At 43.7% G+C, this 22,705-nt stretch overlaps 1 protein-coding gene across 1 annotated transcript in view; it reads left to right on the top strand.

The window, feature by feature from the left end:
* The window catches only part of FXR2 (FMR1 autosomal homolog 2), a 1,381,282-nt gene that overhangs the window by 1,140,193 nt on the left and 218,384 nt on the right, over positions 1 to 22,705 (top strand). The window contains exon 14 of the mRNA XM_044076212.1: positions 10,537 to 10,737. Within this exon, the coding sequence (XP_043932147.1) occupies positions 10,537 to 10,737 (201 nt within the window). The remainder of the gene's footprint in view (positions 1 to 10,536; positions 10,738 to 22,705) is intronic.

Below are 22,705 nucleotides of genomic sequence, written 5' to 3'. Positions count from 1 at the left end.
TGAAAGTACTATCAGAAGGCAAAGTGGGCATTGTTAAATGCCCATAACCTTTAAAAAAAAAAAAAAAGTATTTTTTTCAGTTTTACTATCAGAACTATTATGCATATTATCAAATACAAAATCATCTTTTCCCATGAATTGTAGGAACGCATCTGTTTCATGCATTGTTAAATTCAACAAATCATCATCAACTTGCTCAGATTGCTCAAGATTATTCATCTTTGATCTATTATGATCATGAAAAAACACCTTAAGATAGAATTTGCAACAGAATCTTTTTACATCCAGAATGTCTGCCAACGAGGGAATTCTTTTGGGAACCAACTTAGCCCCTTTCAAAAGTACATTTTCAGCGTTTTCACTAATGTCCAAAGTAGATAAATTAACATGAATTTGGATAGTAATATCATTTTATAAATGTTTTTTTTCTAATAGGTTTTGTAATTGTTATAATTATGAAGCTGTATTTATTCATTTTCAGCTAATATAAATGTTTTTCTAAAGTTAGGCATTAGTAGGGTTTTTGTTAATATTTTGGCATTTTTCTCTTTAAAGTGTATTTTGTGCTTTTTCTGATTCCCTGTTTTTCCCTGATGAGATATTTAGCATAATTAATTGGTTAATGATTTAATTGGTTCTGGCTGAGTATTTGGTGTATAAATGGAAGTGTTTTTTAGTAATAAATTATTCCATGAAGGCGAAAGGCCAAGGTACCAGAATAAACTTTCTGTGACCAGTTTTCCTTGATGTCAGTGTGGTTCCTGTATCGTGGTGGTTGATATTTTGCTGTTTTCCTGGATAAATCTCCCATTGTCAAAGGGTGCCACAGAAGCCAATCTAAAGTCTGCCTGCCTTTGTTCACCCCCCGTTAAAATTATGTAGATTACATTTTCATAGATTATATTTCTGTTGGTCAGCATCAAAGATTTTAGAAAACATGAACATCGGTTTGTTTCTTTTGCCAGTAGCAGGTTAGGCCAAGTTGTGTCCAAGGTCAGTTTGCTTTGGAGGCTTTCAGGCTTCATTGTTTCTGGTGCAAGTATAACACAACATTGCAAGACAAACCCAAATGACATTCTACAAGGGTGGTTGCTACTTCCTCAACTTTTTTTCAAAAATGTATCTGTTGACTATGATTATGCTGTAGCATCATGGGATTCCATGCGTACTTTTCCAAGACGCTGTAAGTTGAATGTGATCTCAAGGTCCAGGAGATCTTTTAAGTCAGTCATATGAGTTCATCTGTCTTGATGCCACCCAAGAAAAGAGGTAGGGGACTCTGTCCTGTTGAGGTGGTTGGTCTGGATCATGTAAGACAAAAAAATTGTGCTTGCTTATAAAACCAAATTAGTGATGTCTGTCTACTTCTGCATACCTGCCCAAATACTTTCTTGCTGCTCTAAAGGAAACTATTAGGTCTGCCTGTCGCACTGAAAGTAAATATATATATATATATATATATATATATATATATATATATATATATATATATATATATATATATATATATATGGGTCTACTTTGTTTTGTTTAATCTCATTTCACTGAATTTCATTTCACCCCAACCACTTCGCTGAAAACTCAAATTACTAAAAACTCATTTCATTGAACTGCAGTTGGTATATATGGCACTATGTAGAGTACTGTAAGGCAAGCAAAAGGTATATGCCCTTTTCTCCACTGTAGTGTGATCCTGGAGTTAGTATATATAGGTAGGCGGTGTGTGGGGGCCATAGCCCCTCACTTTGAGTACATATTGTCTTCTGGAGAGAGAGAGACTCATTGGTATTGCAACTATTCATATCTATTGTTTTGAAGTTTTTGGTAAAATACAGTATAAAACACGGTGGGGTGGCCCCCCCACACCCCTTAACTGTATATATTAACTCCAAGATCGCTCTACAGTGGGGGAAAAGGGTGTATACCTTTTACTTGCCTTACAGTACTCTACAAGTGCCGTATATACTAAGTTCAGGTCAGTGAAATGAGATTCAGTGAAATGAGTTTTCAGTAATTTGTGTTTTTCAGCGATGTGGTCAGGGTGAAATTCAGTGAGATGAAATTCGAAACAAAGTAGACCCATATGTATGTGTGTGTGTCTGTGTGTGTCTGTGTCTATTTTACATACATACATACAAATATATATATATATATATATATATATATATATATCTATATATATATGCAAATTGGACTGGAGTGACAGGGAAGTGCAGTGCATTATGGGAGACGTTTGAGCCAGGAAAAGTCTGATGGTCCTGTTGAAGTGGATGGATGTGGATATTTAAGACCTGGTGTTAACTTGACTACATAACTTTTTCTGACCTTCTGCTCAAGCAGTGGTACTTTGAAAATAGTTTATAGTGAATTGATTTCATTATCTTTGCCACAGGCCGAGACTGTGTGTAGAAGTCATAGATCCATATCGTGTGTGCGCTCAGTCCAGAAACTGGGATACTGGAAGTAAAGTGGTTAAAGTTTTAGCCCACCTTTTGTTCATTGTAAATGTTTCCTGCATTACTAATTATTTGTAAAAGGTTTGTAAGTTGCTAAGCAGATTTGTTGTCTCAGAATTAAAAAGGCTCATTATCAGAGTACTAACCTTGGCACAAACTACATCAGACAATTCTTGGTGTGATTAGTGTAGCATTTCATTGCATTCTTGAGCAAGTCATGTAATCAGGCCATTGATTTCCATTCAATTTGTAGGTTTTCAAAGTCAGTGACTCAAAATCCAGCTAAGAAATAGATGATTTGGTGTTGTCAATCTTCATCTATTCTTGGCAGCTGGGTTACAGTTCTGATCCTCAGAACTGACTCTGCCATTATGTAGCTTGAGCCAGCCAAAAAACTCTTGAGCTAATAGTCTTCCCACAGTACCCCTCCCTACATTACCTCAGATCTTGTTTGCTGCTCTTATAGAAAGACACATCAGCCGACTCTTCTCTCGCATCTAAGTAAAATCTTTAAATTTTTCATTTTCTAACTTCCGTCTTAATTTTCTTTTAATATTTCTTAGCCTCTATCTACCCACCTTTTCTTGTGTGAGTGGTTTAATCTGTGATTCCCTATACCTGTTGATATTTCTCTTCTACCATTTTTGGTAGGTCCCCCTCTCCTTTCCTAACATCTGTTTGGTAGTTCTTCCTACCATCATTGGTAGAATTTTTCCCCTTTTTCCATGAGTCTGTGGTGTGCCTTTTTGACTGGTTTCTGCTTTCCTTTCTTCTAATATGGCAGAAAAATCTAAGTCCACCACTGAATTTAAGCAGTGCCAGGAGTGCGACAGAAAAATGCCCAACTCTGATGGGCACGATTTTTGTGTTTGTTTGGGTGCTCCTCATTTGGATTTAGAGTGCTGTATCTGCTAGGGCTTCATTGCTAGGGCCCTGGTAGAACATCATAATAAACTCGTACTTAAAAGGCTTCTAAAAGCCCCCTTTGAAGAAACTTTGTCCAAGGCTGATAAGCCACTGCAGGCCTCTAGTTCCAAAGTCAGTTCAGTGCCGATGTCTCCATCGGCACCATCTAAAAAAACATACGTATCCATCTGTTGGCTCTTCTTCGGAACCGAAACCAAAGGTTTCAAAACTCACGTAACTGACTGATTCCTCGGCACCAACCAGTACAGTGCCATCAACACCGGCTACAGCACCAGCACTGATAACATCGGCGTCGGCACCAGCTTCCTTAGTTTCACATCGGTGCAGACATCTACTGTTGTCTATCTGTTGTTGCCAAAGACTGAAGGTTTCTACATATCCAGGACAAGATATTCACCGTCTGTCGGCCCTTTCAGGGTCAGCTCCCTAGCCCATTTATAGAAAGGCCAGAATCTCTCTCCAGACCATCTTCTCCCTCCTCCAGGGGTCTTTCCGAAGTAGTCATAGTGAGGTTGGTGGAGAAGCTTCTGACAGCTAGGGGTCTTCCTCCATCTTCTTAGCCCCCTCTCCCACCTGGAGCAAGGGAATATATACCCCCAGCACTCCATCATATATTCCTTCTCTGTCCTCCCCACAGGCATTAGAGTTGTCGACTCTGACCACACAGGTTCCTATAGTCCCAGCACCAACTACAGCCTTGCTTCCTGTTTTGGGCTCAGCTCTCACTCCCTCAGTGCATTCAGAACCGACAGGTCCTCAGGATCATGCCTCTGCCGTTGATTCCGTGGTGTTTGAGTTGACTCCTGTTTTTTTTTATTCTGTGTCATCCTTACCTCTTCGAACTATGATGGCTGGGGGTCTTTCCTCAGCTCTCGCTTTGGAGGTGGGTCTCTCGGGGTGGGGTGTGTCCCCAGTTCCGAGTTAGTGTCTGTTCTGGGCTCCCATCCCTGCTCCAGGGGGGGCCTGCCTTTCAAGCTATGGAGAGTGCTTTGGTCACTACAAGTTCCCAGGTGGCTGCCCTGTTACCAGTCTCACCCCATGACCCTTGCTTACCCGGAGCTTCTACCAATCTCCGTGCCCATACAGCGAGCTCCAAGGATGCAAGAGATTCTGTCTAAGGACCACCCCTCTTCTGAGTCCTCTTCAGATACTCCCACTGAAGAGTCCCTTCGAAAGAAGCTGTTTAAGAGGAAACGCCTGTACTCCCCTGAGGAGTCTGTCACCAAGGACACTGATTTTGATGATGGGGAAGGGTTCCCCCCGGTCACCCTCGGTAGACATTCTAGAGACCTTTAAATAGAAGGGTAACTGGAAGCCCAAAGACCTTACCTCTGAGGAATCTGTGCACTTACAAGCCATTGGAGCTCGCCCATCTACTTCCTGGGTGACTCCTCCCACTGACATTCTCAAGTTGATCGTTCAACGGGCTTGGGAGGTCCCTGATTCAAGAGAGCCAATTCCCCAGAGACCAGATAAAATACTCTTCGATCCTGAGAACCATCAGCACTGAGCGCAAGGATTAGCAGTAGCTGCCATGGTGGTGACAGCTGCCACCATAAAGGAACTAGTTGAGGAAGGTTCCTATGTTCATCTCCCTAAGTGGGAGTCTAGCGTGATGGACATATTTGGAAAGCGGGCTTATGCATCATCGGCATTCACCCTTGGGTCCTTGAATTTCATGGCACATTTCACTAGGCTCCAGAGGGGATCTGATCAAGGAGCTTTCAGATACCCTAGCAGGAGCTGTATCGGAGGGAGTCCAGGAAAAAGTAGCCTCCCAGTCCTAGACCTTGGAGTTTTTCTAATTCGTCCATGAGGCTTATTGCACATGCAGCTGATGGGGTGACCAAGTTAGCCAGTTCAGGTGTTGCAGTTTGACTACACGCTTGGATGTGCCTGTGTGAGTTTGCGGAGCCATTCAAGTCTTCCTTCGTCAATGCTTCTTTTGACAGATATTTGTTCAGCCCCAAAGTCAAAGAAACTCTAGCCAGATGTGAGAAAGATGGAAAGACCCTGGCTGCAGTGGGATACGGTTTTCTGCTCCCCAGCGATCCTATTCTAGGAATCAGAGCAGTGCGAAGATGTGGTTCAAGAAGTCCCAGAGGTCTTTTCAGGACAGACGTAATGGAAGATGGCCATCCTTGAGGCAGGGGTGGCCCGCCGAGTCAGGGTTCCAGAGATTCCTTCTCTGGCCAACCCTATCAGCGCTCCTGAAAGGGGGCCTGATTGCTTATCTCAGGAAGCGTTCGGAGGAATATTTTCTTTGCACTCAACAACCTTGTGACAAGTAACCACAGATGCTTGGGTGCTGAGAATTATTAACAGAGGTTACTTTATTCCCTTCATTGTGCTGCGGTGGTGGTGTTGCGGTAGCATTGTCGTCTCAGACGTTGTGCCGTTCGGTTCTCAGAGCGTCTTCTGTGTGGTGACATGCGTGAATGGGCATTCCTTCGTTGAAGGTTGTGCGTCAGGCCCGGCAAGTCGGCATGTAAAAATCTATTGCCAATCATTAGCGGACCGGAGTTCCGCTGTGGCGACCCCTAACCGGGAAGAGCCAAAAGACACAACAACAACCTTATTCCCTTCATTCTTTATCCTAGAAATTAAACAAGACTCTCATTGTTCAGTGGGACCAAGCAGCCTTAGAAATACAAAAGCTGCTAGAAAAAGAGAGTCATCCAAGAAGTTCCACCAGACCAGATAGGATCCGGATTTTACTCTGTGTTCTTTTTAGTGCCAAAAAAGGCAGGAGACTAGAGACCAATTCTGGATTTCAGCATTCTAAACAAATTTGTTCAACAGTCCAAATTCCGGATGGTCACGGTTCAGTCAATACTTCTCTTTCAAGAGGAAGATGATTGGATGTCCTTGATAGAACTTCAAGATGTGTATTACCAGATAATGATGGACAAATGCTGAAGGTTCCTCCTCTTTCGGCTAGGAGACTGTCACTTTCAGTTCAGAGTGCTGCATGTTGGTCTCACCACAGCCCCCAGGGTGTTCACCAAGTGTATGGCAACAGTAACAGCTCACTTGAGACTGCACGGATTCCAGGTGTTTCCATATCTAGATGACTGGCTCATCACCACATCCACCAGTCATTTACTGCTTCAGACAGTTGAGTTCACCCTACAATTGTTCCTGCATCTTGGCATCACAGTCAATCATACAAAATCTTAATGGATTCCTTCTCATGATATGGAATATATAGGAACTTGTTTAAACACTCTCTCATGTGTAGCCTCCCTTCCCCTTCATAGATTACAGAAGATAAAGTCCCAAGTACATTCTGTCGTATGCACAAAGTACCAGCCTTACTGGTGCTTCAAGCCATGGCAGTGGCCATCACTCTGGTCTCACTAGTGAGATTACACATGAGGTTGCTGTAGAGGCTTCTTGCGAATCAATGGTCTATTCTAACCCTTCCAGTGAACTTACCCCATTTTTATCACCAGTTACTGCAAAAAGAACCTATTCTGGTGGATGGAATCGGAAGGAATTCTTTTGGGGCCACCCCGTTGTCCCTCCTCAGCCCAAGGCCATAGTGTTCACAGATGCCTCCCAGATGGGGGGGGGGGCATTGTCTGGGAAAGGCAGTTCAAGGCACTTGGTCCCCAATAGATGCCAATCTGCATATCAGTGTCCTGGAGTTGATGGCAGTGCTATTTGCGTTGCAAGCATTCCGATCTATCCTCCCTCAGGGAACGATTGCAATCCAATCAGACAACATATCAGTAGTCTGGTACATCAACAAATAAGGGGGAACCAAATCCCTACCCCCTGTGTCGAGAAGCCCTCAATGTGTGGCAGTGGGCCATTGCCTCCAACCGCTTTCTGATAGCAATGCACATCCTTAGGAGTTCAAACATGATAGCGGACAAACTAAGCAGTTGCAGTCTACTTTCTCATGAGTGGTCTCTCGGTCCTGATATAGCAAAGATCATCTTTCGTCACTGGGGCCAGCCTTGCTGTGAACTTTTTGCATCACCCTAAAACAAGTGCAGAAGTTACTTTGCCCTAATCCCCCTTTAGGAGGAGTCCTGGAGAGATGCTCTTTTCCTTGATTGGCCCCTGGGTCTCCTCTACCCCTTATGTAAAAAAGCACACTTCACAACGTTGTATAATTTAATAGAAAATGTAAGCACATATAAAAAGCAAAGCTTTCAGACAACAGGCCCTTCCTCAGTGTTACAAAATCTAAAAAGAACAACTATCTTTTAAGTAATTTAAAATCACATGACACAACACACTCCATCACAAAGCTACAATAATAAAATTAAATCTATTACAAGCTATTGATAATACATTCCAACCAAATTGTATTTAAACATAACTTCTATTTTTCTTCCTGCTGTTTTAAGTTTTAGTATTGTTTTTTATGTTACTTGCTTATTTAGACCAGGGTATGTATCCGCCTGCATATGGATAATCCATTCATACTCCTTAATATTTAATTTATTAATTACATCACCACGTCTAATATTAGGAATCTCCTCTACGCCGTCCCTCCGATCCCACCCTTTCTCAAGAAAGTAGCCAGGTTGCGAAGGAAACTGATCCTCATTGCACTCTACTGGCCTTGACAAATTTGGTTTTCCTTCCTATGGCCTCATCTAGTTCATCCATGGATTCTGGGCCCAGTTCCAGATAATCTGTCTCACCCTCCTGGACTGGTGCATCCCAGTCTTCAAAGACTCAAGCTGACTGCTTGGTTCCTCCAATTCCAGTAGTCGCCAGGCATAATAATATACCATCCCCAGTAAAAAAAAAAAAAAAAAATTTGCTAGCATCGCATTAAACCATCCACCAGGAAACACTACCTCAGTAAGTGGAAGAGATTTTCAGTCTGGGCTTGCAGTAATGGTCTAGACCCTTTTTCAACTGCTGTGGAAAAAGTTTTTTTTTTTTTTTTTTTTTTTTTTTTTTTTTATAGAAATTCTGGCCATCTTTTACTACTAAAGGAGCTTCTGCCTCCACAGTTATTCTGGCTGCCATCTTTAATTTTCATAATGGCTTCGGAGACTTTTCTTTAATTTTACATAGACTGTCAGGCCTTCCTCAAGGGAACTATTCGATTAAAACCTCCATTTAAAGATCCTCTACCCATGCAGTCACTGGTATTTACCCCCTTTGAATCAGCTGCTACATGTGACTTAGTTTTTCTTTGAAAACGCTTCTCCTTGTAACTATAACCTCTACAAGAAGTGTGTCTTATTTGCAGGCCTTATGTTCAAACTCCCCCCTTACTTATAGGTTCATAGGTCCTAAGTAAGCCTAGCCAACAAGGTTCCCTGGCTTACGCCACCCAAGAAAGTTATTTTCCTGTGCCCCTGTCGAGGAGAGTCACGGAAGTGATCCCCGGGGTGTATTTTCTATTTCCCATCCACTCATCAAGATTTTTCTTGAAGAGTGCTAAAGAGGAACTTTGCTTGACATAGATGGGTAGCTTGTTCCAGAGTTCCTCCAGCATGTCCTGTTTATTGTGGTGACAAGGTTTAGGTCACTAGAGTGTGTAGCTCTGAGGGATTGGGATTTCTTTACTTGATGCATGTCCAACAGCTCTGGGTTTGACACAGCTTTATATTTTAGGATGAGATCACCTCGGAGTAGGCAATATGCTACGGAGTAAAGCTGGAGTTTTTTGAGACAGTCAGTGTAGGGCATCTGTTTGAGGCCAATAATCCTCTTTGTGAGGTACTGCTGTGCCCTTTCCAGCTGCTGCAGATGTCCTGTGAGGGCCATTCCAAAAGGGGCGTTGTACTCTATAATGGGTCTAATGAGTGTCTTGTAGAGGGGAACAATGACCTCTTTTTTTTTTCTGGATGAGAACCCTTTTGTGATGGTCTGCCACGTAGGAGGAGTAATTTTCCATAAGGATAGAGTTCTACAGAGAACCAGTCCAGCCTTTCTTCCAAAAGTGGTCTGAGTCCAACATTAATCAAGCCATAGACTTGCTTGTTTTTATCCCCAGTTTTTCCAGCAAAGGAGAATGTTGCCTACACTTGTTGGATGCTCACAGATAATTGCATTTCTACCTCAGCAAAACGAAGGAATTTAGGAAATCAGAGCAGTTGTTTGTATCCTTTTCTGGCACAACTTTAGGAAAACCTGTTTCTAAAGTTACCTTGTCAAAATGGTTACTAGATTGTCTTACTTACGTTTATAATAGAAAGACTCTCAAGTTACCTGCTCCAGTGACGGCACATACCACCAGATCTATGGCCACTTCAGCTGTATTCCGTTCTAAGGCTTCCAAAAGTGAAATATGCGCAGCAGCAACGTGGGCTACTCCATGTACCTTTATTACCCATTACAAATTGGATTTGGTCTCCAGGGGAAGAGATTCCTTTGGTTCTGTGGTTCTCAGGAATATCCTCCTGTAGGGCCACCCGGGATCTAAAGTAGTTGAGGGCTCTCCCAACTGTCATCAATAGATGAAGATTGACAACATCAGATAGAACGTTATGGTAAGAATGTAACTTCTTTATCTGTGTTGGTCATCTTCTATTTTTGGCATCCCACCCTCCTTCCTCCTCCTGGGGATTCCTGGAGGAGTGAACCTTTGTCCTGGGTTTTGTTAGGATGCACCCTTGGACACGACTTCTTCATTTAGTTTAGTTTCATCCTATTTTCCTACAAGTTTGTAAACTCAGTCTGAGGCAATGTAGAGGGGGGCATTGTGGGTAGACTCTTAGCTGAAGAGTTTTGGCTGGTGCGAGTTATATAACAGCCAAGCCAGTTCCGAGGATTGGAACTGTAGCTCAACTGTCAGGAATAGATTAAGATTGACAACACAGATGGAACGTTATAGTAAGAACATAACTTTTTTTTTTTTTTTTTTTTAACAACAACATGACAGGCATGCCACTGATGGCTTTGAATATGTTCTTTAGCATGTAGTATTGAAACAAGTACACGTTTATCTATTTCTTTCAATTAAGTTTGCTTTTGTTGTGTGCAGGCCATTATGGTTGCATGGCAATAAGGATATTTGAAGCAATTGTATTCATTCTGTGGTTATTTTAACATTTTAATGGAAACGTACATTAAATTTGCTGAGCACACTGTTGCTGTAGCTGGAGCAGTTGTTAAAACAATGAAGTGTTGTTACTGAACTTTTTCTGTTTATGAATAAATGCTTTGTCCTTTGTAGTACTTAAAGATCCAGACAGTAATCCATATAGTCTGCTGGACAACACTGAAACTGACCAGACTGCTGACACAGATGCTAGTGAGTCACAGCCAAACACTAATCGCCGCCGTAGGTCCCGTCGACGACGCACTGATGAGGATTCCACCATGATGGATGGGGCTGTGGAGTCGGACAGCATGAGTGTCAATGAAAATGGTGTAGGTACGTTTAAGATCATAATACAAAATTGTGTTACATTATATACATGTATGAGTGTATATGCATTAATCATGAGTGTCTTATCTCTGTAAACATTTGTTACATGTGGGATGTTTCATAAAATATGCAAAGTGACGTACATTTATACTTTTGCAGACTGAAGAGAAAAAAAATTGGTTCTTAATGCAAACTTTTAATGCAGTTTTCTACAGTGCTATTCTCAGTTATAAAAAGATGAGGTCAATAACTACTACTACTCCTTGATTAGGAGGCACCATAGGCTTAATTTCTGTGGTGGTTTTACTATTGTGCTTTCATGTCCTGCAGCATTAGATATAATGTCAAATTGTCTTGCTTATTTCATCAGGGTGCTGATATGTGTTGGTGTTAGTCTGTGTTTATATCCTCTTGAACTTTTCCATTCAGTTTGCCTGAATTTGTCTTGATAAATGTTTTGCGGATCTGAGGCATGTGAATGTTAGGGGTCCCTCCATTGCTGAGCTTTGTTTCTTTGTACTTGCTGGAGTAATTTTCCAAAGGAATGGACGGCACAGTGGTACAGTGGTAGCGCTGTCGCCTTACAGCAAGAGGATCTTAGTTTCGATTCTTGGCTGGGGTGCCTTCTGTGCGGAGTTTGCATGTCCTCCCTGCATTTGTGTGGGTTTTCCTCGAGTGCTCCGGTTTCCTCCCATGTTACAAAGACATGTGTCTGGAGTGTTTCTCCCCTTGCATCCGCTGAAAATTGGCTTTGTTCCAAGTCTGACTTTCCCAGTAAACAAATGTTAAATAAGGGCACCAGTGAGTCAGACTTCCCCATAAACAAATGTTAAATAAATAAAGGCACCAGTGTTACTCCTGCAGTTTTTTTTTAATATGGTGCCCCCACTGTTAACACGGAAATGCAGTTATCTTGGAATGAAGGCACAGTTTTTATGTTACTGAAAGACATTAATGATTAAGAATCCACCAGTCTCTAAACATCAACAGGAGGCCTTTGTCATATATATTTTTTTTCTGTGTGCTTTTCCTCTGTGTCTACTGATAATCACAGTCTTAACTGTCAGTCACTGCTCTTCATCCCCATGTTCTGAGTATTTCCCAGTGACTGTGACACCTGGCTGGAGAAGCCTTTGATGCAGTAACCTTTGCATTAATTTGCCTGTTAGGCCCAACCCTTCCTCTGGGCACTGAAGACAGAGGACCTGCATTTCTGTGGAAACCAGAGTGCCCTGTCTGTTGCTTGTGCACATTCTTGTGCCTTCATAATGGGACTGAAAACTGAAGTAGCTTGGTATCCAAACATTCTCGTTTAGATGGCCGCCTGCAGCACCACCCATACTTCGAGATTGTGGCACTGGTCTACCTTGGACTGCGCTTTCCCTTGCTCAGTGGTCACTCATTTTCCCCTGCCAAGTCTGTTGAGTACCCAAACCACTAATAAATATGTCTGTTAGACCTTAATATGGGCTTTATCCCTATAGTCCACTAGGGCTGGATTTTCAGATAGTTTTGACAGTATTGCTGACCCCCTCTTTTGCATGTAATGGTGTATTAAGTAAAGAGTTTTCGTTCTGCATGTAGTAGTCAAACAAAGACCATAGTTGAGTTTTATTTGCAGATTCATGCAGTTGAGAGCATTCTATTGCTTATTTGTCTGCTTTGCATCTGTACTGGCTTATAACCTGGTGTGTTCTACAAGATTCACTGCTGGTGAAGGTTGTAAGACTATGAACTTGAGCACGTTTTTAAATGTGGAGTTCAATATTTAGTCTTCATATTGTGTTGAGGGGGCATCTGTGTGCAAGTCTGCTTCCTTTAGATAAGTGTAGAGCATTGCTTTTCTGTACTGATGTCATCAGTGTCCGTTGTAGCAGTTTACATTCCCTTAACTGTAGGGGAATGCAGTTAAATTGTATCAATTTGATGTTGTTAATCTTCGTTCATTCCCTACTGATGGGTTATCGGTTCCATCCTTGGAACCGAGCCGGCCAATATCAATCTCGCGTCAGCCAAAAACACTCAAGCCAAGGTCCTACCCAGAACGCTCTACTCCCTGTTACCTCAAATCTCATGTGCCACGTTGCTGAACAGCCGTGTCAAGCCACTCTCTCAGCCAAGTGTCTTAATTTTTTGACAGTTTATATATTATTACTCTAAAATTTTCTCAAAAGTTTATTCAAATATTTTCCTACCCTATCGCACACTTTAAACTCTCTCCCTTTAGTCTTTTTCCCTTTATTACCCTCTTTTCTTACCTTGTGGTAATTCTCCATTACCATTTTTGGTAATGCTTCTTTTTTTCTCTCTACCTTTTTCTTGGGTAGCCGTTATTCTTCCTTTTGCCACTGTGCTTCTCACAACAGCTATGTCGGATAAGAAACGTTCCGTTGGTTTCAAGCAGTGCAAGGATTGCGGCCGTAAGTTACTGCTTTCCGATGGCCATGACTTGTGTGTCTATGTCTCCCAATTGACTGTAGATCCTCCGTGTTGGATCTCTAAAATCTTCTCTACCAGGACTCTCAACGAGAGGAAGAATAAGTTAATTTTGAAAGGTCTCCTCAAGTCTCCTTTCTCTGATGTTATTTCTGGGTCAGAGGGCTCACCCCCTCCTGTTAAACCTCGCAAGAGGCTTTCTTCCTCTTCTTTATCAAAGTCACTCCCTTCTTTTCCCTCTGGAGATCGTAGGGAGTCCACTCGCAAGAAGGTAAAATTGATTACTACTCCAGCACTGCCACCTGTGACCCTGTCGGCTCCAGGCTCGGCACTGCCCCAAATGATCTTGACTACAGCCATGTCTCCTTGATCGATATCGGCACCGGATTTCCTGGTGCAGACAACTACGGTTCCGACAGTTCTGTCGCAACCCCTAACAGCGCCATCAGTACAGGTTCAGTCCCCTTCGGCTCCAAGTATGACTCTTCTGTACTCAACGGCACAGACCTTTTCGGCACCGATATGTACTTTGTTGCAGTCCTTTTTGGCACCATCCTTATTGCCGGTGCAGACATTTTCCACTACGGCACCATACCCTTCAGAGCAGACCTTTGCTTTTATGGTGCAGACACCTTCAACTACCACGGTGCCGACATCTTTGATGCAGACGTTTTCCACCATTTTCTTCGGTGCAGACTTCCTCTGCTTTGAGCTGTGCACCTATTGAACTAGCAAGGACCAAATATTCCCCTTATTGGATCCTTTTGCAAGCAGTCAGTATAGTTCCTTCCTGGAAAGGGCAGAATCACCATCAGCCTTCTCCATGAGGTCAACCAAGAGTCTTCCTGAGCAGGATGTGTTGCGGCTTGTTGACCAGTTGCTTGTGGCCAGAGGTCTCTCTCAGCCATCGAAGTCCACGTTCCCTCATTCAGGTGAGTGTATTTTGCCTCAAACCCCTACGTATACTCCTCCTTCGACTTCTACTCAAGTCTCGAAGCCTATTATTCTGACAGCATCTTCCCTCCCTCCGACTCCAGTAGTGGATCTCACTTTGGAACCAGAGTCGTCCTTGTGGCCCTCGGTGCACTGGACATCGGGCTCTTCTCAGGCCAGTGGCTGAGCCGTTGGGGAGGGCATTCCTGGTTCTACACTGATTTTTTTTCTGTAGCACCTTCCAGGGATACTCTCTCTTGTGGTTCACGATCCTGTTGAGACTCCTAGTCTGGGGCGGGTTCATTGGGGTGGGGTGCGACCCCAGTTCCGAGGTTGTCGTGCTCTATTCTGGGCTCCCATTCCTCCTTGGGCGGGCCAGCTTTCCAGGCCATGAAGAGAGCGCTTGCCTCCGCTGGCAAAGCTCTTTTGTCAGAGTCCCGAGTCCCCCCCCCCCCCGTGCCGCAACTGCCACAAGCCTCAACCCCTGTACACCAGGCACAAGAGCTTCAAGTCTCTCTTCCTCAGGAGACCCCATCTTTGCAGTCTTCCCCAGAACCTCCCACTGAGGAAGCGCCCTGGAAAGCATCATGCAAGAGGAAGCATATGGACTCCACTGAGGAGTCATTGACTGAAGATACGGATTTTGATGATAGGGAAGGGTCCCCACAGTCCCCCTCTGATGAGGTGTCCTTTGGTGACATCCTCGAGGTCCTTAGACAGAGGGATGACTGGAAGTCCTCTAATCCTTCCTCTGAGGAATCAGTTTTCCTGCAAGCTGTTTGTGCCCGACCCCCTACCTCCTGGGTCACCCTGCCTGCCGATGAGCTTATCCAGCTCATCATGCAGCACGCATGGAAGGCTCCTGATACCATGGAAGCAATACTTAGAGGCCAAACAAGATTCGATCGCCCCCCCCCCCCCCGAGGAAAACCCCCACTGGTCACATGGTCTCCCAGTAGACGCTATTATGGTGGCAGCTGCTACTAAGAAGGATTTGGCAGAAGATAATCAAACTGTCCATCTGCCCAACAAGGAGTCCCGGAAGATTGACAGATTAGGGATGCGTGTGTTTGCTTCATCGACCTTCGCTATAAGGTCTTTGAATTATTTGGCACATTTTACCAGGCTTCAGCGAGATCTTATCAACCAGCTCCCTGACACCTTGGCAGGAGCTGTTTCTGACGAAGTCCGTGATAATGTGGCTTCTCAGATAGCCACCCTTGAGTCCATTTCCAACTCTTCCATGCATCTTGTTTCTCATGCAACGAAAGGGGCGGCTAGAGCGTCAGGCACAGGTATAGTCGCCAGACGACATGCTTGGATACACCTTTGTGACTTTGCGGACTCCTTTAAAGTTTTCTTCATGAATGCTCCCATAGAGGCCACTTCTTTGTTTGGCCCTAAATTCAAGGATACGCTGGCAAGATGGCAAGACCTTGTCTGCTGTTGGTGTCAGACACTCCGCTCCTCAGTGATTCTATTCCAGAAATCAGTGGCGCGGAAAGATCTGGCAGAAGAAATCACAGGGTTCTTTCCGGGATACTTGTGCCGAGTTTTCCCTTAGAGGCAGAGGGGGAAACTCCAATTGAAGACGCCCCTTTTGGGGCAAAGGAGGTCCACGAAACTGGGTTCCAGATTCTTTCTGTGGTCAACCCTATCAGCGCTCCTGAAGCGTTGCCCGACTGCTCACCCCTGGAAGCGAATGGGGGTCGTTTCTTCTTGTACCCTGCTGCCTGGCAAAACATAAGAACCGACTCTTGGGTACAACGGATTATATCCAGAGGCTATCACATCCCCTTCCATCTTTGCCCAGTCTCATCAAGAGTGTTCAGACGTTTCACCCAGTCAGAGGGAAACAGCAGCACACGAAATCAAAAAGCTGCTACAAAAGTTAGTCATCCATACGGTTCCCCCAAGACCAGATAGGATCCGGATTTTACTCTAGATTCTTTTTAGTGCAGAAAAAGACAGGGGCCTAGAGACCAATTCTGGATCTCGGTACACTAAACAAATTTGTAAAAACAGAGAAATTCCAGATGATCACGGTTCAGTATATCCTTCCTCTTCTGGAAGAAGACGATTGGATGTGGTCTGTATTTCTTCAAGATGCGTATTACCACATAAATTTGGACAAACGCTCACGAAGATACCTCCACTTCCGTATAGGAGCCAGTCACTACCAGTTTCGAGCTCTGCCCTTTGGTCTCTCTACAGCCCCCAGAGTGTTCACAAAATACATGGCAGTGGTTATTGCTCACTTGCGACCTCAAGGATTCGAGGTATTTCCATATCTAGACGACTGGCTCCTTACTGCCCCCACCAAGCGTCTACTGGAAAAAGCCTTGCAGTATACTCTTAACAGCTCGAAGCCTGGGAATCACTATAAACTGGGAGAAGTCCAACACAACCCCAACTCAGGCTTTGAAATTCATAGGGGTATTGTTGGACAGAAGAAATTGCACAGCATCCCTTCCAGAACACAGACTTCAGAGAATAAGACAAAAAGTTCAACCGTTACTCTGTCACCACAAATCACGAGCTCGATCTGTACTTCAGCTATTGGGGTCAGTGGCAGTTTCAATCACCGTTGTTCCCCTAGCCAGATGAGACTTTTTCACTGGCTACCTCTCACTCAGTGGTACCCTCTACAACATCCTTTGTCTTTTCCAATAAGTGTGACTCAGAGATGCAAACAAGATTTACTGTGGTGGATGTCTTGAAATCCCCAACAATGGTCTTGCCCTTTCACCCCCCCCCATCTACCGATAGCCACGGTGACCACGGACGCCACCTTGATGGGGTGGGGGGGCTATGTCAGGGAATCTCGGTCCAAGGCACCTGGTCGGAGACAGGGGCCCTTTTGCATATCAGTGTCCTGAAACTGAGGGCATTGCTTCTAGCGTTACAAGCATTTCACTCCATCCTTCCATCAGGGACTGTTGCGATACAATCAGACAATGTCAGTGGTCTGATGCATCAACAAACAAGGGGGCGCCAGATCTTACCCGTTATGCCGAGAGGCCTTGAGAATATGGCAGTGGGCGATAGCTCACAACCGCTTTCTGATTGCAACGCATATTCACAGGAGCTCCAATGTGATAGCGGACAAATTGAGCACACGTGTATTCTACAGCCTCACAAGTGGTCCCGCAGTCCTCTGATGGCAGCACAAATCTTCCACTGCTGGGGCCAGCCTTGCTGCAACCTATTTGCCTCCCCAACCAACTACAAGTGCAGCGACTACTTTGCCCTGATCCCCCCTCGGGGACAGTCACCAAGGGACACTCTAGTCCACGCTTAGCCCTCTGGTCTTCTTTATGCCTATCCACCTCTTCCCCTCATCTCTCGATTTCTAAAGAAAGCACGACAGTTGAAGAGCAAAGTGATCCTCATTGCTCCATATTGGCCTCGACAAGTCTGGTTTCCCTTCGTCTGGCCTCACCTGCTAGATCAACCATGGATCCTCAGTCCATCACCAACATTGATCTCCCATCTGCAGGAACTGATTCACCCCAGTCTAACAGCCCTGAAACTGACAGCTTGGTTTCTCCACTTCCTGTGATTGCCAGGCATGAAAACCTTTCATCCCGTGTGTGCAATATTCTTATTGGCTCTCATAAATCGTCCACCAGACTAATTTATCTTAACAAATGGAAGAGGTTCTCTCTATGGGCAGCTCACATCTTTTAAACTCTGGGGTGTCTGCCTCAACTGTCTGTGTACATTTAGCTGCCATCTCGAATTTTCATATTGGTTTTCAAGATTCTTCACTTATGTCGCACAGACTCTGTAAAACTTCCTTGAAAGGAGTTATCCACCTAAAACCTTCCTTCAGAGAACCCGTACAACCTTGGAATTTGGCTTTGGTTCTGCAAGCTTTAACAGCTCCACCCTTTGAACCTGCGTCCTCTTGTGATGCAAGATATCTCTCTTGGAAAACTTTGTTTCTGACTGCAAGCACATCGGCCAGGCGATTGTCAGAACTTCAGGCCTTATGCATCAAACCTCCTTATCCTATCTTCCATAAGGATAGGGTATCACTGAGAACCAATTCTATAACAAAAGTGGTGTCAACCAATCTGTTGATGTCCCAGTGTTCTTTCCTAACCATTCTAACAAGAGAGAGTATTGCTTACACTCCTTGGATGTTCATAGACAAATATGATTTTATCTGGACAGAACAAAATCTACCCGTAAAACAGAACACCTGTTTCTGGCTTTTTCTGGTCCTAGACGGGGTCATCCTGTACCAAAAGCTACACTGGCTTCATGGGTGAGAAATTGTATCACCTTTATCTACAGCAAAAACAATCTCACCTTGCCTTAGAGTCAAAGCACATTCTACAAGATCTATGGCAACTTCAGCAGCTTTCCATGCTAAGGCTTCCCTCAATGATATCTGCTCAGCTGCAACTTGGGCTAAACCTCAAACATTTATTCTTCATTACAAATTGGACTTTGCCTTCAGAGGTAGAGCTTCCTTTGGTGCCATGGTGCTCAGGAATGTTCTTCCATGAGGTCCACCCAGGAATACAGGTAACTGGGGACTCTGTCCCATCAGTAATGAATGAACGAAGATTAACAACATCAGATAAAGAAGTTATGTCTTACCATAACATTCCATCTGTGTTGTTGATCTTCGTTCATTCATTACTTCCCACCCTCTGTCCCCCATCCGGAGGTTCTTGGTTGATCTCATGTACTCCTTTCTGGTAGGTCTGTTATGACCAGAGGTAGCCTCTACTTTTATCTATCAACTTGTAAACTCGATCTGAGGTAACAGGAAGTAGAGCATTCTGGGTAGGACCTTGGCTCGAGAGTTTTTGGCTGACGCAAGCTTGATATTGGCCGGCTTGGTTCCGAGGACAGAACCGATAACTCATCAGTAATGAATGAACGAAGATCAACAACACAGATGGAATGTTATGGTAAGACATAACTTTTTTTCTGTGTGTGTTCAGCATTCTACTTTCCTGTTATCTCTGCCTTCATCACGTATCACATGCCTTCTTGAGTGCTTCTCTATATTCCTGCACCTCCATTTCTAGTCACAACCTTTGTTGTGAATAAGTACTTTTACAGGCCCAGGAAGTATTTGGTTCTTGTGATCTGTTTTTAACCCTTAGAAAAGCAAGCTGGTTGAAGTCACAAAAACGCCATACATAGACGTCCGAGACTTCTGGTTACATCCCATCCTCTTCCCATGGCTCCTTCTGCATTATCTGCTCATCCCCATGTTTTACCTAAGGGATGAACCTTTAGCACCGAACTAAAGACTTCTGAATGGCTGGGCTTTATGTTTATGCCCACAGCAAGCAAACTACATGTTTTAGTTTGGTTGATTAATAGTACACTCGCTTTTTATTTTTATTCTTTTTCTTCACTTCAAGCACTTGATAGTAGTTTTTGGCATTTAGCATTATATTTTTATTTTTATTTATTTATTTTTTGCAGTTGTCAGACTTGGAGTGTCTTGTTAATTTTTTTTTCTCATTTTACTGGAGTGGATGGTCGGGAGCCTGCTATTGTACCAGGGCCTTCCTGTGGTGGGGAAAGAGAGACATACACAGCAGACAACAGCAGCAGACAGAAGGCGACAGTAAAATGCTTACCTTGCTGATACTGTTTAGCACTTCTGTCTTTCATGTTGCTTAGAGTACTAAGGTGATGAAGTACCCTGTTAAACTCTAGTGCCCCAATAGGCTTAGTAACCACCTGCTGTTATATTATACTGCAGCTCCTACAGGTAATCTGGCTTTCCAAGCCTTTAAGTCTTTACTTTGGAATGTATTTTAACTAGTGGTGTGGGCACAGATTTGTTTTACTACCACCTGAGGAGCAGGCATGTAGTTAGTCCCTTCACTTGCAAGATGTCTTGTCTTCAGCTACCTGCATGCCTTAGGGTGTTACCCTCGCTCTTACATCAGTAGGTCCTAATCGGACAGTAACTTATCCCCTCCACCAGCACAGTGAGTAGTACACTGGCTGCCTTGTCTGCCCCTTATCTACCACCAAGTCTTTTGCTTAGCAGCACAGTCCACTGCTTTTATGTTGATAGTCTAAACTAATACTGTCATGTGTTTCTGATGGTGAGACTTTACTTGAAGCTATTGTGGATGATTTGGTTTTATAGTCTGGTATGTTGACTGATTTGTATCTAAAGAAATATTGTAGGACAACCTGCTTTTTAATACTTTAAAAGCATTTGTCTCTTGCATATTTGGCATGAGACAAATTACTTTAATGATGGACTGTGCAGTAACAGCAACTGTTAGGTCATACAAAAGTATTCACATGTCACGATTTTAGTAGTTTATTCTTTTACATGCTTTAAAATAAAGGCCAAGGGAAACATGGTTGGTTTGTAGGCAGGGTTACAGAAAACCATTTGCTTTAGTCTGCCCTCTAAGAGAAACATGAGCAGACTCTTTGCACTTGGTTATTTAGCTTATGTGTATGGTCAGGGCCTAGGCAAGGAATACAGTACGAATGAAAATCTTTATGAGGTATTCGCTTTCCACAAGTAATGCAATTATTAACTTTTACTGGCATCAGTCAGGAGCAAGAAAAAGTTTCCAACGGGGTACTTAGCTTTAAGTTGAAGACTTCAGTTCTGAAAATCGAAAACGAAAATTTTAGGAATCAGCCGACCGGCACTTGCGAACTGCTTCTGTTTCAGGCACCGCACGGCAAGAAAGACTGGTGTAATGGCGTCGGATGCATGTTTTATACCCCTGACAACCTGACGTCATGGAAGAAGGGACAGCAACTGACGCAGGACCCAAGATATTGTTAATCAGGCCGACTGAGGGCAACCTGTCAGCAGATTACCCAAATGTAACGACTACAACAGTGAATACACTTTAACATCTACATTTTTGGTAAGTGTATACAACTGTACTGTGTGTGGCACAGGGGACATTGACAGTGGGCATTCTCACCTAATGAGGTTAACCTCTGGGGGACATGAACTGAAATGGCATCTGAGATTCTGAATCTGTTTCGCAACCAACTAAATTGAGCAGTTATGAACAGTAACTGGAGGGCAGAATAATACTTGGTTTTTCATAAATAAAGCCAGTCTCCCTAATTCCTGTATTTTCCTTATTCAAAAGAAAAATGTTTTGAAAAATAATTTTAATGCTATTACAATAGTCTTTTATACTATTGAAGATTTCTTTCAAGAAAAGTGAGAAGTAATAATGTCTGTAGCAGCTGACTGATAATGCTTGCCTTGGGAGAAATATTTCGCAAAGTTTAAGTTGCCACCTGAAAGACCAGAATTCCTGTTAGTGTGCTGCCTAATAAAGGCACCTGTGAGACTGTTATGGTTGTAAAAAGTTTATGCAGTTCAGCGACTGTCCTCTGACCCATAGCCGGCCTTAAGCATAGGCCAACTAGGCGGCTGCCTAGGGCACCGCTGTAGTAGGGCCGCTTTTTCAGTATTTATTTGGTGTAGGTAGACCAGGATGGGGGGCACCAGGTGATGTGGTGGGGGGTGCCATGGAGCCCTTTTGCCTAGGGCACCAGTTGACCTAAGGCCGCTCCAGCCATCATGAAAAGTGGAGTATTATCTGGAGAAAAAGATAACCACTAAAATGATGCGACATGTCCTGTTTAACATACTTAAGCCAGCTACCACATTGGTATTGGAGAACAAGATAGAGATCAGTCTGATTGCTGGCATCAGGATTACTATGCTGGTATTGGATACAGTGGCATGTCCCAGTGTTGAGAATGGTCCTGTATATAATGTACTTGCATCTGGCAGCACACTGGTGTTGGAGAGTAATCTCGATTCATTTGCCCAGTTGGTAATGGATAGAAGCAGCAGTTGTAAGTGAGGTTTGTTGTTGCCTGTTATGTGGTCATTTCTCTAGTTTTCTGTTAGATTTTTGTCAAGGTGCCCCCCCCCCCCATTCCCATCATTCAGTTGTGTGTATTTGTTTTTTGGGGGGTTTTTTGCTCTTCAGTCCACGGGGAAACAAATGATGGTCTCACCCTGGGCACGAAATCGCCTAGCTACTCCTCTGTTTGGTTATATCCAAGTCTTTCTTCAAACAGCTGAATAGCCTTGTGTGTCCTCCAGCACTGCAAGTAATTCTTGAAGTGTGGACTACCCAGGGCCTAGTAGCATGGGAGCTTTTCCAGTATGCTTCTTGAGTCCTGGTTTGTGACAGTGCACCATAGGACTGTGTTGGCTTCTGCTGCGACCTTCTGATGATGCTCCTTATGGCTATTTCTTTCCTGTGGTATTGTCTTCAGTTTACTCCCCCCCCCCCCCAATACTTCACATGACAGTTGCTTTTCTGTGCACTGAACCAAACCACAGCTGTCACTTCTTTTCCCTGGTTTTTACCTTCCAAGTTATTCCTTAGACTCTTGTCCCCATTCTGTACTGCCACCTGACATTGTATCTATCATCATCAAGACTGAGCCTGTTACTTTTCTTCACAAATGTCTGAAAGCAGGATATGATTTGATATGTAGAGGGCTTGGGAGATGCAAGTCTGTCAAAAGAAAAGGTTTGTGACAAGAGTTGTATGGGAATGGATTTGCTTACCCCCAGAAAAAGAATAGTAGTATATCCAGTTAACATGCAGGT

Source organism: Protopterus annectens, chromosome 7.part0, assembly GCF_019279795.1.
Source record: "Protopterus annectens isolate FY-2018-M chromosome 7.part0, PAN1.0, whole genome shotgun sequence".
Classification (NCBI taxonomy): Eukaryota; Metazoa; Chordata; order Ceratodontiformes; family Protopteridae; genus Protopterus; species Protopterus annectens.
This window is presented reverse-complemented; position numbering and strand designations above follow the sequence as displayed.